The sequence below is a fragment of the Castor canadensis genome, chromosome 1 (genome assembly GCF_047511655.1).
Source record: "Castor canadensis chromosome 1, mCasCan1.hap1v2, whole genome shotgun sequence".
NCBI classification, from domain to species: domain Eukaryota; kingdom Metazoa; phylum Chordata; class Mammalia; order Rodentia; family Castoridae; genus Castor; species Castor canadensis.
The window spans coordinates 183,142,448-183,162,481 of record NC_133386.1 but is presented as its reverse complement, the minus strand read 5'-3'; the positions used below and the strand labels follow the sequence as shown (position 1 = coordinate 183,162,481).

At 45.1% G+C, this 20,034-nt stretch overlaps 3 protein-coding genes across 6 annotated transcripts; 1 reads left to right on the top strand and 2 right to left on the bottom strand.

Annotated features, from left to right (window-relative positions):
• Positions 1–29: 29 nt before the first annotated feature.
• On the bottom strand, positions 30–6,657 carry Ndufs3 (NADH:ubiquinone oxidoreductase core subunit S3). The gene is made up of 7 exons (XM_020179087.2): positions 6,525–6,657; positions 6,322–6,399; positions 4,844–4,941; positions 4,483–4,632; positions 1,869–1,994; positions 1,613–1,732; positions 30–272 (listed from the first exon to the last, which is right to left on the bottom strand). Exons 1-7 carry the CDS (start codon positions 6,586–6,588, stop codon positions 105–107), a joined length of 804 nt encoding a protein of 267 aa, XP_020034676.1. The 5' UTR covers positions 6,589–6,657; the 3' UTR covers positions 30–104.
• Positions 6,630–15,366, top strand: Kbtbd4 (kelch repeat and BTB domain containing 4). Of its 4 annotated transcripts, none has more exons than XM_074045409.1 (4): positions 6,630–6,754; positions 7,624–8,241; positions 9,093–9,199; positions 10,611–15,366. In XM_074045409.1, the coding sequence occupies exons 1-4, from the start codon at positions 6,736–6,738 to the stop codon at positions 11,469–11,471; spliced, it is 1,605 nt and encodes a 534-aa protein (XP_073901510.1). In that variant the 5' UTR covers positions 6,630–6,735; the 3' UTR covers positions 11,472–15,366. The 4 variants fall into 4 exon arrangements, with proteins under 4 accessions (XP_073901510.1, XP_073901506.1, XP_020034673.1 ...); XM_074045405.1 differs by having other exon boundaries at positions 6,684–6,754; positions 7,563–8,241; XM_020179084.2 differs by having other exon boundaries at positions 6,700–6,858.
• Positions 12,718–19,694, bottom strand: Ptpmt1 (protein tyrosine phosphatase mitochondrial 1). Its single transcript, XM_020179085.2, has 4 exons — positions 19,316–19,694; positions 19,102–19,182; positions 15,232–15,423; positions 12,718–12,926 (listed from the first exon to the last, which is right to left on the bottom strand). Exons 1-4 carry the CDS (start codon positions 19,673–19,675, stop codon positions 12,756–12,758), a joined length of 804 nt encoding a protein of 267 aa, XP_020034674.1. The 5' UTR covers positions 19,676–19,694; the 3' UTR covers positions 12,718–12,755.
• Between the last annotated feature and the right edge of the window lie 340 nt (positions 19,695–20,034).

Below are 20,034 nucleotides of genomic sequence, written 5' to 3'. Positions count from 1 at the left end.
CACTTTTATCCATGAAAAGCACACAGCAGTCTAAGTAGGAATTTATTTACATGGACACTCAGCTGTAGATAAGGCGCTCTCTGATCTACATGCATTCTCTGGAACTACTTGGCTTCAGGCTTCTTGTCTCCGGCTTCAAGCTTGAGACTCTCAGGGGGCTGACGATAGGCAGGGAAAGCCTCCCAGGGGCTGTTCAGATCAAACTTGCGGAACTCTTGGGCTAACTCCACAGGCTCAGCCACCACCCGCTTTACCTCATCGTCATAGCGTAACTGCATAAGCAAAAGGGAGGTTTGTTATAGCCACTAAAGAGGCATTTTCAAAACACCATTGGTTAGTTCCCCAGCCCTTATCCCCGTGTCCCTGACTCCTGTTTCAGCCTCTTTCCAGGCTGTAAGTCTCCAACCACATTTGTGTCACCCTTCAGGTCACATCACAACCAGTTACTGTGTGGCATTCCAAAATGGCTTCTACCTCTCATATACTGCCAGCATAGGACTCCTGTGCCACCATGGTATCATAATTCTTTTCCAGCAGAACTGATTCTGCTCACCCATTTACACACTTTTCTATGAGGTAACTGTAAACACTCGCTCAGGATTAGGAGCAGTTGCTGGGGCTGAAGGTGTGGCTCAAGCAATAGAGTGCCTGGCTAGTAAGTCTGAGGCTCTTGAGTTCAAACCTCAGTACCTCTACCACCGAAAAAAAGGAGCAGCAGTTAGTGGCTGAAAAGAGTAAACCTAAACTGACAGACACACAACTTTAGGCCTGTGGCCTTGGCATTTTCATTGTCAAAACTGAAAGCTGGAGGACTTCGGAGGTCACTCAGTGGTAGAGCACTTGGTTTGGCATGCCCAAGGCCCTGGGTTAAAATCTAAAGCCAGGCATTTGGCAAGGCTTTTCTTATTGGAGAAATCAGTTGGATAAGGCAGGATTAAAATCAGGTAGTGGGGTGAGGAGACAAATCATGTAAGGAAGACAGTGTGGAGTGAAGCGAGAGAAAGGGAGAAGAGAGAAACAGTCCTGACAAGAAGCAGCTCAGAGAGAAACTGGGACCATGCAAAGCACTAAGAAAATAGAAGTGTTAGGGTACTGAAAAATCAACACTGGAGATTCCTCACTGCAAAATTGACGTATGTATGTATATAAGAAACTAGCTTCCTGCTAAAAAACAATCTATAGCACCACTGAAATTCTTTATAAGACCCTTGTAGTCACGTTATTGGTCCTGCCTTAGTGGCCATTTGTGCAGGAACATTTAGTGTTCAGAGATCCTGGACATGGTAAAATAACCCCCTACTTTCAGGGTTTAAGAGTGGAATATCCTTAAGCCTGATTTGACCATTAAAACAACCATTACAATAATGACTAGCATCAATGATATTTATAATATACCAGGCTTTACAAGTACATCATTTAAGTGCTACTACTGTTAACCATTATAAAGATGAGAAAAATCAGTCAAATAACTTGTCCCAGATTACAAAAATGAAGCTAGGATTTGAATCTACAGCCTACGTTCTTAAAACCACCACAATCCACAGATCATATTCCTGCCACAAAGGATCCCCCAGACCCCCTGAAGTATCTTCCTAAGTTTCTAGGCTCCTACCTCGACATAGCCAGATAGTGGGAAGTCTTTCCGGAAAGGATGTCCCTCGAAGCCATAATCTGTTAAGATCCTTCTTAGATCAGGGTGGTTAACAAAGAAGACTCCAAACATGTCCCATATCTAGAAACAAGAAGCTCTCAGGCAACCAATGCATCAGGTCCAACAACAGAGGTAAAAGAGCTAAACTGCATCTCATAGCTACAACCAATTCCACAACTCTGGCCAGGGGTAGGGCCCACCAGCTACAGTAACTCACCTCCCTCTCATACCAGTTGGCTGCCTTGAACACAGAGACCGAGGATTCAATGGGCGTCAGCTCATCTGTATAGGTCTTCACACGAATTCGGGAGTTGAAGCGCAAAGACAGCAGGTTGTAGACAATCTAAGGAGAAAACAGAGTTGGAGACACAAGATGGCCATAGGTTGAAGGGTCTGGGCATCTGGGGGTGGAGTATTAGTTGTGAGGATACAGGGTGGGTTAGGGTTCCACCTGTGACCCTACATTTTGTTTAATGCTCGTATGCGTGCAACTACTTGCAAAGGCCTAGGCCAGAACTATAGCTCAACAGGCCAGCATACCTGACTTTGCTCATGCTATTCCCTTTGAAAGACCTGCCTAGCCCACTTCCCCCACTCTTCATTAGGCTAATCCCAGGATTCCTGCTCATCTGTTAAAATTCATCATAAATGTGCTCTCTCTAGAAAGAAGCCTTTGAGCACATCTAAGTGCCCCTCCTGCATTCTTTTCTTTGGTGGTACTGGGGTTTGGACTCAGGGTTTCATGCTTGCTAGGTAGGCACTCTGCCACTTGAGCCACTCCATCAGCCGTTTTTGTGTTGGGTATTTTTGAGGTAAGAGTCTTGCCAACTATTTGCCCAGGTTGGCTTCAACTGTGGGAGTAGCTAGGATTACAAGGATAAGTCACCAGCTTCCAGCCCCTCCTGCATTCTTAAAGTATCCCTCTAACTTCCTATATATTATACATTATTACACTAACCTATGTACATGTCTTTCTCACCAGAGTATGGGGATTGATGGGGAACAGATACTACAGATACTGTATGTGTCTTTTGCTCTTTCAGAATCTGGCAAACAGTAGATGATCACTAAGTATTAATAGCTGTATGTATTAAGAAGCTACTCTGTTCTAATAATTTACCTGCACTGTCATTTGGTCCTTACAACCAACAACTATGATAGGGCCAACTTACTTATATTACAACTTACATATACTTAATTTGCTTAATTGAAACTTTTGTATGAAATGCTTATGTGATTAGTCTTAGTTTTTTGGGGGGTTTGAATTCAGAGCTTTGCACTTATAAAGCAGACACTCTACTGCTTAGGCCACCCTTCCAGTCCATTTTTAGTCTGGTTATTTTTGGAGATGGGGTCTCATGAACTGTTTGCTCAGATTGGCTTCAAACCGCAGTCCTCCCAATTCTCAGCCTCCCAAGTAGCTAGGATTACAGGCCTGAACCACTGGTGCCCAACTATGGTCTCAGTTTTGTTCATCTTGACTTCAGGGAATTGTTTTGATTTCCCATGCTCAAGACTGCTCAATTGCTGCTGTTGCTTTTTGTTTACTCAGAAGCAAGGTGGATGCTCTCATTTTTTTTCTTGGGTGCTAGAGATCAAATCCAAGGCCTTGTGCATGTTAGCTATACATTACTACTTAGTTATACCTCCAGTCCCTAATATTTTACTTTTAATTGCTTTTCTGGCAATTCTTTCCTGGATTCTTTGCTTTGAAACTGGCATCCTAAATCACAAAAATAAATCCTCCAATTCCAATATCACAGATCTTTTAATTTTACTAGTTAAAAAAAAAAAAAGTCCAAGGAACAACAGATCCTAATGAACCATATAATATCAAATCCCTTGTGCAGGGAATTTTTTTCAGACTAAAATTGCTAGGACCTTTGGCCTGGAGATATGGCTCAAGTGGTAGAGTGCATGCATGAGAAAGAATGAGTTCAAACCCAAGTACTTCAATACTGCCAGAAAAAAAAATGTATACACAGACACACACTTAAAATTGCCAGGAGCTTGCTGGGTACTAGTGGCTCACACCTGTAATCTTAGCTACTTGGGAGGCTGAGATCAGGAGGATCAAGGTTCAAGGCCAGTCTGGGTAAAAAGTCTGCAAGACCCTATCTCCAAAAGAACCACAGTAAAATGATCTGGAGGTGTGGCTCAAGTGGTAGAGCACTTGCTTTGCAAGCACAAAGCCCTGAGTTCAAACCTCTGACCCATTTAAAAAAAATTAAGTCAGGCGCTGGTGGCTCACACCTGTAATCCTAGCTACTCAGGAGCAGCGATCAGGAGGATCACAGTTCGAAGCCAGCCTGGACAAATAGTTCTCGAGACCCTATCTGAAAAAAAAAACAATCATAAAAAAGGGCTGGTGCAGTGGCTCAAGGTGTAGGTCCTGAGTCAAACCCCATACAAAAAAAAAAAAAAACCCCACCTGGGCTTAGGCACTGCCTGCTACTACCTATACTTATTCTGCAGATAAGAAAACTAAAGCTCAAATCAAACAGAGCTGGGCACAGAGCGCACACCTGTAGTCCCAGTTACTCAGGAGACTAAGGAAGGAGGAGTGCCTGAACCCAGAAGTTTCAGGTCAGCAAGACCCTATCCAAAAAAAAAAAAAAATCGAAACAGTTTTAGGCCACAGTCAACTAATAGAAGAGTCAGTATTCAAATTCAGGGTCAACCTGATTCAGCCCTGGTTTAACTGCTGTTCTACTGTTTGACTCAAACTGGAACTATAACTAAGGAATTATAATTCCCACATCTAACTGTCACCCTGAGATGATGTTTCCTTTCTTACCCTTAATTCCCAAACCTCAAATCTTCTGACTGACCTCAAAACGGTTCTGCCGAGTTGGAATGTCCACTGCTGTCAAGTCAGCCAAGGATTTGAATTGTGCATTGGTATGATCCCTGAGGAAAGTCAGCACTGGGATGACTCCATCAGGATGGATACAGATCTCTAACTCATTGAAGCAGGTCACCTACAGACATAGAATGGAGAGAAAAGGGAAGAAATAGCTATTTAGAGAGCAGCTAACCTCAGCTGTAATCACTTGGTTTAAAATAAAGAAAGAAGTCCAGGTTTGGGATGGAGGAGTATATGGTGTCTTTGAAAGCCAACTGCCACTCTCACATGCCCTGAGAACATGTTTCTTTCTTCACCCAGACCCAAAGAACAGTAGTAAATATTACCTGAACTTGTTGGATATACTTGGGCAGGATTTCAGCCAAATACTCTCCAAAAGCTGAGAGCTGCTTGTGAGCCACAACATTCTGTGGTCTGACAGTGGCTGGAAAAAAAAAAAAGGGCATATTTAATAAAGGAATAGAGGTGGCAACCAGCCTTTTCTCTAGTCTCATGGACTTGAAAAGGATGTCATCTCTCAGTAGGTCTCCCTGAAGAATCTTAAGAAAGGTACAGGTGGAAAGTCCCTCTTGTAGGGATTAGGAAGCAGTGAAAATGTGGAGAAAATTAAAAATGCCATCTCAGCTGGGCCATGGCTCACGCTGTAATGCTAGCTACTCAGGAGGCAGAGATCAGGAAAATCGTGGTTTGAATCCACAGGCAAATAGGTCCAAGACCTTATAGCCAAAAAAAAAAAAAAAAAAAAAAAGCCATTACAAAAAGGGCTGGTAGAATGGCTCAAGGTGTAGGCCCTGAGTTCAAACTCCAGTACGCCAAAAAAAAAAAAAAAGCCACCTCGTGTACCCAGTACACAGACTTGTTACTACAGCTGGAGTCTTTGCCTTTTCTTGAAACTATTCCACACTCTTCCTTCACACTTCCTACACTTCTACTAACAGCTCTACTATTGGAGAGCACTTAGCTTATACCAGGTTCTCAAGCCAAGAACTTCAGGACTGAAGAGCCTCACAGATTATCTCATTTAAACGTGTGTGTGCGTGTGTGTGTGTGTGTCTACAAAAATCAAGGCCCAGAAAGGATGGAAAGTCAGGACTTCTATTTCCCAGTCTGCTTATGTTGACTGTAACATAAAATCACCATATACCCATTCATACAACTCTAAGTCACTGGGAATCACAGGCTAGGGAGTAATGATGAAGTGTTCTCTGCTTTTGGTAGCAGATCTGATCTGTCATTCACTAGGTCTATGGCTGGGCAGTTAATAATAGTAAGGACAATAAAACACTATCCTCCTCATAACGCTGTTATAAAGATCAAGTAACATCATTCACTACAAGGCTTGGTGAGATGTCTGGGATACATTATGCACACCATTAATGTGAGTTAATTACAGGGCTCTGAGGTCCCAAAACTTGTTTATTACCCTGAAGAAGGCGATAATTTAATAAAGAAAAAGATAATCATGAAAACAGTCAAGGAAGGGCTGACGGAGTGGCTGAAGCGGTAAGGGCGCCTGCCTAACAAGCGTGAGGCCCTGAGTTCAAACCCCAGTTCTGCCAAAAAAAACAAAACCAAACGGTCAAGTGACAACCAAGGCCATAACTGAACCGAGAGATCTAGGGCACAGAAAGGGCTCTATTATGAGTCCAGGATGGAGACCACTGCAGTCCAGGCTCCAAGAACAAGAAGAGATTTGCCAGGAGGACAGAGAAGGGCATCCTAGGGCAAGAACAAACACCTGAAGAAGGTAATGAAAGGGACTGGACTAACAGTTGGGAGAAAAGCACTGCGCGCACATACTCACGGCGTGTGTCGGCCGCCGCGCTCTCCCTCCTCACCCGCTGCAGTAGCACCGAGGGTAGCACCGAAGGTCGCCCAGCCCCTGCACAGGGAGATAAAAGATACGCTCGGGGTGAGGCCTGAAGAGTCCGCTACGCTGAGAGTGCTGCTGCCTCTGACTCTAGCTTCAGCCGGCTGCCCTCCCCACTTCAGGTCCCGCCATCTCACCCCTGGCCAAAGCTGCGGCTCCCACGAGCCCGCGACACCAAACCTTGGCCGCCGCAGCCGCCATGTTCCAGGATGAAGCTCCGGCAGCCAAGCTAACAGCCCACAGGACACGGAGCCCCAAGGGCACGGACCGGAAGCGGAAGTGTGCAATGTAACTTCTTCCGGGCGGGCGCGGGGTCCGAAGCAGAAGTTCCGGGTTCCCGGCACCGGGATGAAAGGAGGGAACGCAGGTGAGAAAGCAATACCAGCAGGTGGGGAAACCGTGAGGTGAACGTAGCCCTAGATTGGTGTGGCAGAAGCTGGAAAGGACTGAAAAGGCTGAAGAACCAAACGGGTAAGAAGGGAAATGTGGGCATTCTGGGTTCTACGTTCCACACCCTTCCCCCTGCTCCCTGAGCTAAGGTTTTTATGAGGGCGGGCAGGCGGGGGAGGAGGGGGGAGAGAACAGTTTTCCTGGAGACTGTTTCCCAGAAGATACAGGTGGAGCCCGGACACTGCATTGGCGATGGGCCTCCATGTGCCCCGGGCTGGGGACAGTTGGACTCTGTGTCGAGTTCTGGGATGGACCTTTTTCAGGGAATCATTAGGGCGAGCTAGTAAGTGGGGGACAAAAGCTCAGAAGACAGCAAAAGTGGGACTGATGGATGTACCAGTTCCAGCCCCATGTTGGAGGGGAAGAGGTAAACAGGCCACAAGGACGTGAGTGTCTTTCTGTCTAGTTCTGCTTCTCTTAAGCGTCACTATTTTTATGCCCAAGTTATTTGATTAATAAGGCTTTTAAGATCATAAGCTTCCTCTAGCCCCATGTTTTCATGCGTTGAACCGAATCCCAAGTCTTTTCCTCATGGGAAGGAATATTATGTGTTCTGTCAGGGAAACCAGCAGAATTGGAGCGTTTATTGATTTTATTGGGAGAAATTCAAGACTGCAAGAAAATAAGTACAGTTTTGGGTGAAGGAGGATTAGGGACATCATTGGCAGGGACAGGACTAAGACCAATCTGGACCCACTTTACTCTCATTTTTTTTCCTCTCCTAGTTGGATTCACAGACTATGACTGTGAGTTCCCCAAATTACTCAGGGTGGTGTTGCTTTGCAGACAGCTGGCAGAGAGAGAAGTTGACTACTATGGAATCACCAGAGGAGCCTGGAGCATCCATGGATGAGAACTACTTTGTGAACTACACTTTCAAAGATCGGTCCCACTCAGGCCGAGTAGCTCAGGGCATCATGAAACTGTGTCTAGAGGAGGAGCTCTTTGCTGATGTAACCATATCAGTGGAAGGCCGGGAGTTTCAGCTTCACCGGCTGGTGCTCTCAGCTCAGAGCTGCTTCTTCCGGTCCATGTTCACTTCAAACCTGAAGGAGGCCCACAACAGGGTGATTGTGCTTCAGGATGTCAGTGAGTCTGTTTTCCAGCTCCTGGTTGATTATATCTACCATGGGACTGTGAAACTTCGAGCTGATGAGCTGCAGGAAATTTATGAAGTGTCAGACATGTATCAGCTGACATCTCTCTTTGAGGAATGTTCTCGGTTTTTGGCTCGCACAGTACAAGTGGGAAACTGCCTTCAGGTGATGTGGCTGGCAGACAGACACAGTGATCCTGAGCTTTACACTGCTGCCAAGCACTGTGCCAAGACCCATCTGGCCCAGCTGCAGAGCACAGAGGAATTTCTCCACTTGCCCCACCACCTGCTCACCGACATCATCTCTGGTAAGTTTAGGGAGGCGCACATCATACTCATATCCAAATAATTGGGCATGATGTTCAGTGGATGTTCTGGTTCAGGGGAAAGGAACCCTCAACCTTCCTGGTGTTCATGTACTATTATTCTTGGTAAGAATTTAGATTGAGGTTGAGTTGAGATTCAGTGTAGCTGTTTCAGAGATGGAGTGCCTTACAGAAGAAGAAGCCAGGAAAAAAACACCATGACTTTACCAAGAAGAAAGAAAGAAACATCTGTAGTGATGGGCCAGCTTTAGGTAATACTAATCCTGCATGTGAAGTATAATGTATTTTATAGTCTACAGCCTAGTAGATTGTTTTCATGACATATAAGAGCATATCAAGTCATCCATTTTAATTTTAAAAAGCAAGGCTGGGCTGGGGGTATAGCTCAGTGGTAGGAGCACTTGCCTAGCATACATGAGGTCCTCGGTTTGATCCCCAGCACTGCAAACAAACAAAAGGCAAGGAAAGCCACATGCCAGTGGCTCACACCTATAATTCTACCTGGGAGGCTGAGATCAGAACAATCATGGTTCAAGGCCAGCCCAGGCAAATAGTCCTTGAGACCCTATCTCCAAAATGACCAGGGCAAAATGGGCTAGAGGTATGGCTCAAGTAATAGAGTGCCTACTTTCCAAGCATGGAACCCTAAATTCAAACCTCAATCTTACAAAAAAAAAAAGACAAGGAAATGTCAAGTTGATCTTACACACATGTATTGTACACACGCACATACCTACACATAATGGTAGTCTGAGGTTGCATCTTTAAAGCTTCTTGCTCTGAATTTCCCTTTCAGATTGTTATTGACCATGCCTTTCCTTTGGCTCTCACAGATGGAGTTCCATGTTCCCAAAACCCCACAGAAGCAATAGAAGCTTGGATCAATTTTAATAAAGAAGAAAGAGAGGCTTTTGCAGAGTCACTCAGGACTAACCTGAAGGTAAAGCAGATTTTTTTTTTTTTTTTTTTGCAGTACTGGGGTTTGAACTCAGGGCCTATATCTTAAGCCACTCCACCAGCCCTTTTTTCTGAAGGGTTTTTTCAAGATAGGGTCTTGGGAACTATTTGCCTGAGCTGGCTTCAAACTTTAATCCTCCTGATCTCTGCCTCCTGAGTAGCTAGGATTACAGGTATGGCTACCGATGGTGTGGCTAGCAGATTTCTTAAGTATTGGAGTACCATAATCTCTATGTTTCCCAACCATCTGCTGGCCTCTTTGATGGCTACTGAATAAAGTCTTGTAGCTTAAAGTTGATATGAGGTAGAGAAGAGAATGTGTTTGTGACCCCAGAAGCTACCAGTCTATGAGCTCCAAAACTCAGAGAACTTTTGCTTTCTTCCCTGAGAAAGTAGTTCTTTGAGAGAACTACTTTCATCATTAAATTAGCAATCCTTTGTTTGAAGCACCAATTTATGACAATTTAAAAAGCTGAAAGAGGGCTGGGCATGGTGACTCATTCCTGTAATCCCAGCTACACAGGAGGCAGAGATCAAGAGGATCACACTTTGAGACCAGCCCACGGAACAAGTGAGACCCCATCATAACAAAAAAGCTGGGCATAGTGGCACACAGCTGTGTCCCCAGCTACACATGACACTTAAATAGGAGGATCATGGTCTAGGCCAGCCCAGCAAAAAATGAGACTGTACTTGAAAAATAACTAAGGCAAAAAGGGCAGGAGGCATGGCTTAATCTTAGTTACTTGGAAGACAGAGATCAGGAGGATCGTGGTTTGAGGCCAGCCTGGGCAAATAGTTCGTCAGACCCTATCTTGAAAATACCCAATACAAAAAGGGCTAGCAGATGACTCAAGTTAGGTAGAGTACCTGCCTAGCAAGAGTGAGGTCCTGAATTCAAACCCCTGTACTCCACTCCTACCCCAAAAAAAAGTGATTAGAGAGGAGAGTCAGGTCAGGCATGATGGCTCACACCTGTAATCCCAGCTACTGAGGAGGCAGAGATTGGGAGGATTGAGGTTTGGGGCCAGCCTGGGCAAAAAGAGCAAGACTCCATCTCAACCAAGCTGGATATGATAACATGTGTTTGTCACCCCAGCTATGTGGGAGGCCATATGTAGGAGGATCACACTCTGAGGCTAGCCCCTGCAAAAATGTGAGACCCTACCTGAATAAAGGACTGGGGCATGACTCTAGGAAATGGGAGGTCCTGAGTTCAAACCCCAGTACTGAAGAAAAAAAAAAAAATTAGAGGAGAGTCAAGATAACAGACACTGAAGGGGGTAAGATTACAGTAAGATATAAATATGAGGCCCAGACTTTAGGGGTGTGTTTCTCAGTTGAACTTTCACCATGAGCTGACATGTCATTTATAATTTCAATTTTACTGGCAGGAAATTGGAGAGAATGTGCACATTTACCTTATTGGGAAAGAGTCATCTCGTACCCACTCATTGGCTGTGTCCTTGCACTGTGCAGAAGATGACTCCATCAGTGTAAGTGGCCAAAACAGCTTGTGCCACCAGATCACTGCCGCCTGCAAGCATGGTGGAGACTTGTATGTGGTGGGAGGGTCCATTCCACGGCGCATGTGGAAGTGCAATAATGCCACCGTTGACTGGGAGTGGTGTGCACCTTTGCCCCGGGATAGGCTGCAGCACACCTTGGTGTCTGTGCCTGGGAAAGATGCCATATATTCACTGGGTGGCAAGACACTGCAGGATACCCTCTCCAATGCAGTCATCTATTATCGGGTAGGTGATAATGTGTGGACAGAGACAACCCAGCTAGAGGTGGCTGTATCAGGGGCCGCTGGTGCCAACCTCAATGGAATCATCTACCTACTGGGGGGTGAGGAGAATGACCTGGACTTCTTTACTAAACCTTCCCGACTTATCCAGTGTTTTGACACAGAGACAGATAAGTGCCATGTGAAGCCCTATGTGCTGCCCTTTGCAGGCCGCATGCACGCAGCTGTACATAAGGATCTCGTATTCATTGTAGCTGAAGGGGACTCCCTGGTGTGCTATAATCCCCTGTTAGACAGCTTCACCAGGCTTTGCCTTCCCGAGGCCTGGAGCTCTGCCCCATCCCTCTGGAAGATCGCCAGCTGTAACGGGAGCATCTATGTCTTCCGGGACCGGTATAAGAAGGGGGATGCTAACACCTACAAGCTCGACCCTGCCACTTCAGCTGTGACTGTTACAAGAGGCATTAAGGTGCTGCTTACCAATTTGCAGTTCGTTTTGGCCTAAGCCATTGATAGAGAGAGCAGCTGATTCCTTTGGCCTTCCCTTTTTCAGCACCTCCCCAAACCAAATTCAAAGTCACCTGAGCCCCACTTCAGAGTAATGTGTTAGTTTGGGCACATATTAAAAAGGCAGCACCTCAGCCCTTCCCTGAGCTCGTGTTCTCTTCAGGGCTTTTTAGACTGCTGCTGCTCATCTGGCTGCTGGAGAGGTGGTCACCTTGTTCTTTGTCAGTCCTGCAATCCTGTGATCCTGTGCCTCACCACAAATTGCTTTGAGCTAGCCTATTCTCAGATCTTAGGCACAGCCTTCCCTCTTTACCTGATCAATGTTAAATAGAAGCTTCCCAGTCCCAGGGCAGAAGGAGAGATGCCCATTCTTGTTTTCTGTAGCCAGCAAAGTGGCCAGTTCATTATTTTTCCACAAAGAATTAGGTATTAGAGTTTTCCTTCAGACTTTGGTTGGGAGAATGGACTAAGCAGAAGGTGTACTTCACCAGCAAGGGTCAACTCTAGAATTCACAATGTTCTTTTGTTTTCTTATCTGTCAGGAAAAGTAACTTTGGTTTTATTTTTGGCTTGCTTCAACAGATAAGCCAGAAAGTACAATGGATTATTTCTGATTAATAGCAGAAATTCAAATACAAGATCTCTGGTCTTTTAAAAGCTCTAAGCTAAATCAAGAGCTAGGCACTGTTCATACAAATAAAAGTTTTTAAAGGGAAATATGCGTGTCTTATGTTGAATCCTGAATGGGTACCTTTCCTGAATATAAGGGAAACTAACTACAGACTCATGCATTCCTAAATCAGCAATCCTGCAGCATCCCATGCATCCTTTTTTTACATTCAAAAGTGTGAGGGGAGCTCCAGGGGCCAATGAAACTGGGATTCCTTTATTTTTTGGTGATGCTAAGTAAGGATCAAACGTGGGGCCTCCCACATGCTAGGCAAGTGCTGTGCCAATGAACTACACCCCAGTCCCAAACTGACATGTGACAGTGGTAAATAGCCAAAACTCAATGTCTCCTTTCTTTTTCTAGTGCTAAATATCTTTAGGCACAATATTAGATACATAATAGGTTTTGCTGAAAGTATTTCTTTGATCCTATTCAAGAAAATAAGATTTAACCACAGTAAATCTTTTCCTCCCTAGTCATACAACAGTGTTATTTCAGAAAAGTGAAGTAAGGTGAAGCAAAATTATTGACTACTTAGTACATTTCTGTTAGGTCAAATCTTGGCTTAAGCCCCTTTGGTACTATAAAACTTTTATTTTGTATCAAGCAGGGTCATCTGGTGTTCCTTCTAATCCGTACATTTGATGTGTCATTCCCTGCTGCCCCTGCAGAAATCTCCTTGTGGAACTCTTTAAGAACTTCCAGCTGCCCGGGTTTGATACAGATGTGCGACCGGATCTTGGTGATAGCTTCTATAGCCTCCTCTGGGCTCCAGTTGTGCACCTGAAGTACAAGGTTAGGAAATCAGAGAAAGAAAGGATCAGGTTTTAAGATGCCCTTGATCTATGAGTAGCAGCTGAAGGACTCCCAGAATTTAATTTTTTCAAAAACTCCATTTTGGGGGAAATCAGGCTTCACTGTTGGGTGTGGTACTTAGGAGGCTAGGGCAGGAGGATCAGGTGAGCCCACAAGTTCAAGGTCATATAGGCAACATGAGACACCAGATCAAAGTATACAACAAAAACCACTGGCCCCACCCACCACTTTCTGCCCTTTTAATGGCATCCTAATAAATCTTTGCTTTCTCCTAAACAAAACAACTTCAGGTGGGGTGCAGAGGGGGCTGAGTGGGAGAGACAACAGGGGCAATGTAACTAATGTACAATATAAATCTAATTGGAATTGTCACTATGACCCCCCCCCGTATCATGAATACATCTTAATAAAAATTTATTTAAAAAAAACAAGTAAAAACATTCCATGTATTATAAGAGAGCACTTTATGCATCACAGTCCAATCACACAGTAGGCCAATTCTTGCTCTACCAAACTTTGGGAAAATAGGGCTGAACATACAAAGCTGAGACACTAAGTTTAGGACTGCCGATGTCTACTCGGTGTCCTCTGAGCTTGGATTTTGGTTATTAAAATTTCTAGGCGGGATTAGGAGTATAGGTCAGTGATAGAGTGCATGCTTCACAAGCACAATGCCTTGGGTTCAATCCCCAGGATTCCCCTAAAATAAAAGAATTTTCAATAGCCTGATATGCATGCCTATAATCCCAGCACTCAGGAGGCTGAGGCAAGCAGATCACTAGTTTAAGTTCAGCCTGAGCTACTTAGCTGAGACCCTGTCTCAAAAGAAATATCTAAGACACGTACTAGTGGCTCACACCTACAATCCTACCTACTTGAGAGGCTGAGATCGGGGGTATTGAGGTTAGAGGCCAGCCTGGACAAACAGTACAAAAGACGGCATCTCCAAAATAGAACAAAACAGACTGGAGGTGTGGCTCAAGTGGCAGAGTGCCTGCTTTGCAAGCATGAAACCCTGAGTTCAAATGCACAAAAAAAGTTTCTAGTAGATATTTTTCTGCAACTGATTGCTATGCTGCAAAAAGGAGACTACTAGCTGGGCACCAGTGGCTCATGCCTATAATCCTAGCTACTCAGGAGGCAGAGATCAGGAGGATGGTGGTTTGAAGCCAGCCCAGGCAAATAGTTTTCGAGACCCTATCTCTAAAATGCCCAACACAAAAAAAGAGCTGGTAGAGTGACTCAAGTGGTAGAGTGCCTGTTTAGCAAGCGTGAGGCCCTGAGTTCAAACCCCAATACCACCAAAAAAAATAAAATAAAATTATTTTTTAAATTTAACTAGGAGGGTTATATTTATGTCCTAAGCATGCTAATTGGTTTAGAAAAAATTTCTAGCCTGCTGGTTCAACTCTCATTTGGCCCAAAATACTCCTGAGAGCACTTCCATTAGTTCTAAAGCTTTAGTACTGCTCAGACCTACAATCACCAATCCACAGTAACAGGACTAGGATGATGACTGCCACTCTTTCAACTACTCACATGACTTAGAAAATACTCTGTAGGAACCAGACTGAAAACAAAAATGAGTAGCTGGGAGGGGCAAAACAACAGGGAATAAGAGATTACAAGGTATTTGCTTCCTAGAAATTTTTTTTCAGTACTGTGGTTTGAACTCAGGGCTTTGCACTTTCTAGGCAGATGTTCTACCACTTAAAACCATGACTCTAGCCCTGTTTCTAAATATTTTTTAAAGCATCCTACTTGCCTGTCAACAATTTGATAAGCAAAATCCAGTTTGGGTCCACTCTTGATAAAAACTAATGTCCAGGTCTTTGAAATACTCGAAGAAAAAATACAATAGAGCTGAAAGTGATCAGCACTAGGATCCACAGTACTAGATTTTCTGATACACTATTTAAAACAAATGTTTCTAGCCTGTCACTAGGTTGAACATTCTCTGTGACAGAATTTTTTCAGTGCCTGCTGTAGGAAAGTGCTTGATGTATTTTCTCATCTAACCATCATGACACATTTAGGTTGAGGAAACTGAGCATCAGAGAGGAGAATCCATATTTGTCTATCCTAACTGACAGGTGACAGAGCCAGAGGTTAGCTCATCTACAAAGCTCAGGTGCTCTGCATGGCACCACACCACCCTGCTGCATCCTGAAATCAGGCAATGGCTCTCTCTAGCAAGCCCTACCAGTAGACCATGCTATTAGTAACTTCTGGAAATCTATAAATGAGGTCACTTCAGAGATACCTTTCCTACCTGAATAAGATATGCCGCCACCATAGTGGCACTTCTGGATCGCCCAGCCTTACAATGCACGTAGACACACTGGCCCAATGACTGGTACTTGAGAATAAACTGGACTCCTCGGTGGAGGTTCACCAAGGTGGGGATCCCAGTCATGTCTACTGTGCTGAGCCGCAGTTGCTCGACTCCTACTTTCTTCCATTCCTGGAACCAGGTCCACCAACATGAAAAAAGAGAATGAAAGAAACCTGAAATGGGTTGCATGAAGATAGGCTCCCCAGGGGCAGCAAGGCAAGAAACTTTCAGGGTTTACTACAATGTGAATGCACTGTTTCCTTTTTTTTTTTTAATGGTGGTACTGGGCTTTGAACTCAGGACCTTGTGTTTGCTAGATAAGCACTCTACCACTTTGAGACATACCTCCAGCCACCACCCTCCCCCCTATTTCCTAATCTGTTTTACAGAAAAGTCTTTAAAATGGCTGACCTACATGGCTGGTCTTTGATCAAACAGCTATGCTGCTGAGTTAGAACTATGTCCAAGATTCAAAGTGTTCTTTGTGTGTCCTACTAGGGAATGATCCCAGGGTCTTGCCTATGCTAGGCATAGTGTGCTACTAAGCTATATACCTAACCTTTAAAGTGTTCTTGAAGGGTATTTGAATTTTTTTTTTTTTTTTGGATGGGACTGGGGTTTGAACTCAGAGCTTTGTGCTTACAAAGCAGGTGCTCGTCTTTTCTTTTTTTTTTTTTTTTTTGGTGCTGGGGATTGAACCCAGGGCCTCACACATACTAGGCAAGCACTCTACCACTGAGCTAAATCCCAGCCCTCAAAGCAGATGCTCTTGAGCCATACTTCCAGGCCATTTTTGCTCTGGTTATTTTGGAGATGGAGGTCTAGTGAACTCTTTGCCTGGGCTGGCCTTGAACCGAAATCCTTGCAATCTCAGCCTCTCAAGTAGCTAAGATTACAAGTGTGAGCCACTGGGTGCCTGGTTCAGGTAGTTGAATCTGTAACTGTAAAACATTAGCTGTATAAAATTCAACTGTACTGGGCACCCGTGGCTCACACCTGTAATCCTAGTTACTTAAGGAGGCAGAGATCAGGAGGATCTTGGTTCAAAGCCAACCTGGGCAAATGGTTCGTGAGACCCTATCCCAGAAACACCCAGCACAAAAAAAGGCTGATGAAGTGGCCGAAGTGGTAAAGCACCTGACTAGCAAGTGTGAGTCCCTGAGATGAAACCCCAGTACCACGAAAAAAAAAAAAAAATAAATAAAAAATTAAGCTGCAAAAGTTATGCAGCTGTGGGTGTAGCTCAGTGGTGGAGAGTTTGCCTTGCATAATTGAAACACTGGATATGATTCCCAGTACTATTAAAATGTTATGAAACTGTTTTTGCAGTGATCCAGCTGTAGGGTGGGGTTACCATAGCTTGTCAAAAATCTTTTTTTTACTACTTTTTTGAGGGGGTACACAATAAAAAAGTGAAGTTATTTTAAAATTAAAACAACACACCTATCTTTATGCAATATTATCACTTAAAAAGAAGAAATAGACATAAGTCCTCTGCTGAACCAGGCAGCTTCATTTTTGCTTTAAGAACTTCAGATGTGTTCCAGCTGGTCTTATTTAACTTCTTTATTGGGTACCTGAGACTTTATGACTCTGAATGAAGATCAATATTTAATTCTCATAAAATGAACAAAAACTGAAAGGAGAGTTTTGCAGCATGCTGTGTGTACATCACTTGCACCAGAAATACCTTCAGAGTTGGTAAATACTCAGATTCCTGCACCCCACCCTAAAGTCCCAGAGTCCAGATCTCGGGCTTTGTGTAGGAATGTAAGACTGCCAGATGATTCTTAGGCATATTAAATGTGAGAACCATTGCCTTGGAGATTTATTTGCTCTGGACTAGTGAGATGATATAGCTCCATCTAACAAATGTTGAGTCTCACATCCAGTGATCAAGCTTTTTCTCTGGATGCCCAGTAGCACTGGACTCCTCTTGCTCCATAGGACTGAATACACCAGTGAACATTTACCATTTTGGCTAGTGAGCCCTGTGACCAGGTGTAAACTATTTTGAGAAATCCAAGGAAGTGTTACACACTTTTTTTTTTGGCAGTACTGGAGCTTGAACTCAGGGCCTTCACCTTGAGCCACTCCTCCAGCCCTTTTTTGTGATGAATATTTTTGAGATAGGGTCTCAAGAACTATTTGCCCAGGCTATATTCGAACCACAATCCTCCTGATCTCTGTCTCCTGAGTAGCTAGGATTATAGGTATGAGCCATTGGCACCCAGCTGTTACACACTTTTTTAAAAAAATGTATACCACAAGGAACTGGGGATGTAGCTCAGCAGTGGAGTGTGGACTTAGCAAGTACAAGGTCCTGGGCTCAACCTCTCAGCACCATGCACACATAAAATGCATATAAGTATACCCACACACACATATACAAATATGTATGTACATCCTTAGGAGATATATATATATATACATATATATATATATATATACATACATATATGTATATATATATACATACATATATGTATGTATATATACATACATATGCATATATATACATACATATGCATATATATACATATGCATATATATATACATACGCATATGTATGTATATATATATACATATATGTATGTATGTATATATATACATATATGTATGTATGTATATATATATGTATATATATATACATATATGTATGTATGTATATATATATATACATATATATATATATACGTATATATATAAGACTAATGTATTTTAAAAGTGAATGGTGTGTGTGTATTGTGTGTGTGGCACCAGGAATTAAACCCAGATCTTTGTGTGCTAGGTATGTTCTACCACTGAGCTACATACCCAATCCTTTTTTATTTTATTTTGAGATAGGGTCTCACTAAGTTGCCCAAACTGCCCTCAAACTTGCTATTCAGCCCAGGCTGATATATATATATTTTTTTTCTTTCTTTCTTTTTTTTTTTTTTTTGATAGGACTGGGGTTTGAACTCAGGCCTTGGTGCTTGCAAAGCAGGCACTCTACCGCTTGAGCCACACCTCCAGTCCAGGCTGATATTTTTAATGTTTAAAATATATATGGGTTGAAATAATAGAATCTTCAATAGGTTATATCAGTTTAATAACTGAGGAAGAAACTGTTTATTAATGATAGATATCACACACTATGAAGATGGGCACCATCTACTAACCACTGTGGAAGGTCCCATAAGCAACTGTTCACATTCAATGACATAACTTTGTTATGACAGAATTTTGGAGTTCTACCATGATCTCTAACACATAAAGATGATACAGAGGTCTCAAATCAGGGCCAAATGAACCCTCTGCAGTTTTTCAGTGTGTCTGTAAATGCTGGGGGTGCTTTTCCTCTAACTGTTAGTGGGGCCTTCATCTTCAATACCTGATACAGTGCAAGACCCATACTTGGTGTTCAGTGAAGTGTTGAATGAAGGACTGAAAGCTGCCTTTCAATTTTAGTTACCGATTTGTAGCCAAAATTAAGACTATAATTTTTCATAAAGGAATATTCAAACTTTGTCAACTCTCCCCCTTCCCTCAACCCACACGGGGGTCTCAATGTGTAGCTCAGGTTCAGACGACCTTCCTACCTCCGCCTCCCGGAGGCGCCTCCATCTATGAACCACCTTGTCTGACTAGTCAGTTTTAAATGCCTTTCACAGTTAGCGTCCATCCTACCTCCAGCTGCAGCCATTTAAGCTTCTGGTAAATAGGCCCGGGACACCTGCGCCCGGGGCGTGGTCACCTGCGGCTCCCTCCTCCCTCTGGCTGGTCCAGCGCTCCCAGGCCTGGAAAGCGGGCCCAGGCCCTCACCTTGGCCGAGTTGCACAGGAACCTGGTCTCATACTCCTCGTTCATGGTGACCACCCCGCGCACGTTCTCGTCGCGTACCAGCTGCCGAGGCAAAGAGGGGGCTGCTGAGCCAAGGCGGCGGTGCCGCGGTGTCCCCGGGACGGCACCGAGGCCCAGGCCGCGCTGACCTCCCCCGCTTCCCGCGGGGCCCGGCCGCGTCGCCGGCCTCGCTCACCCGGTGCGTCATGCTCCGCAGCGGCAGCGCGCCCAGCAGCACGGTGCGGTCCATGCGGTGGTACCACTCGCGGTGCGCGCGGCCGGGCGCGTTCCCGCGGAACAGCGTGTAGAGCAGCGTCGGGTAGAAGAGCACCCGGGCCAGGCCGGCCTCCAGCCACGCGGCCGCCGCCATCCCGCCCCGCCCGGCCCGGCGCGGCGGCGACCCGCCCGACCCCGGACTCGCGGTCTGCGGCCGCGAGAAGGAAGTCGGGGACGAGAACTTGGAGCCCGAGCCCGATCTCCCCGGCGAAGGCGACTCGGAGGCCGCGAGGTCCGGGGCCTTTCCGCCGGGGCCTGGGGCCCCTGGGGCGGGCACCATGGCACTGGAGGAGGGGCCGCCGAGCTCGGGGGAGGGACCAGGGACACCAGCGCGACGCTGGAATCCTGGCCTCCCGCGGAACGCGTCCCGGGCCTGAGGACTGCGAGCCTGCGGCGGCGTGTGAAACTGGGCCCCTCCCCCTCCCTGGGGAACACGACCCCTGCGAGTGGAGGTGTGACCCCAGCCACGGAGGAGGGGGCACTCCCTCCGACCTGGCCTAAGGACGCCCTCACCAAAGGGGACAGAGTTGGGGGCTCTGAGCGGCCAAGCAGGAGGTACCTGGTTGACACGGCCTGACATCGCCCCCCACTCGCGAGCAGGGAGCCTGGGTGATGTTCCCCCTCCCACAACACACACCT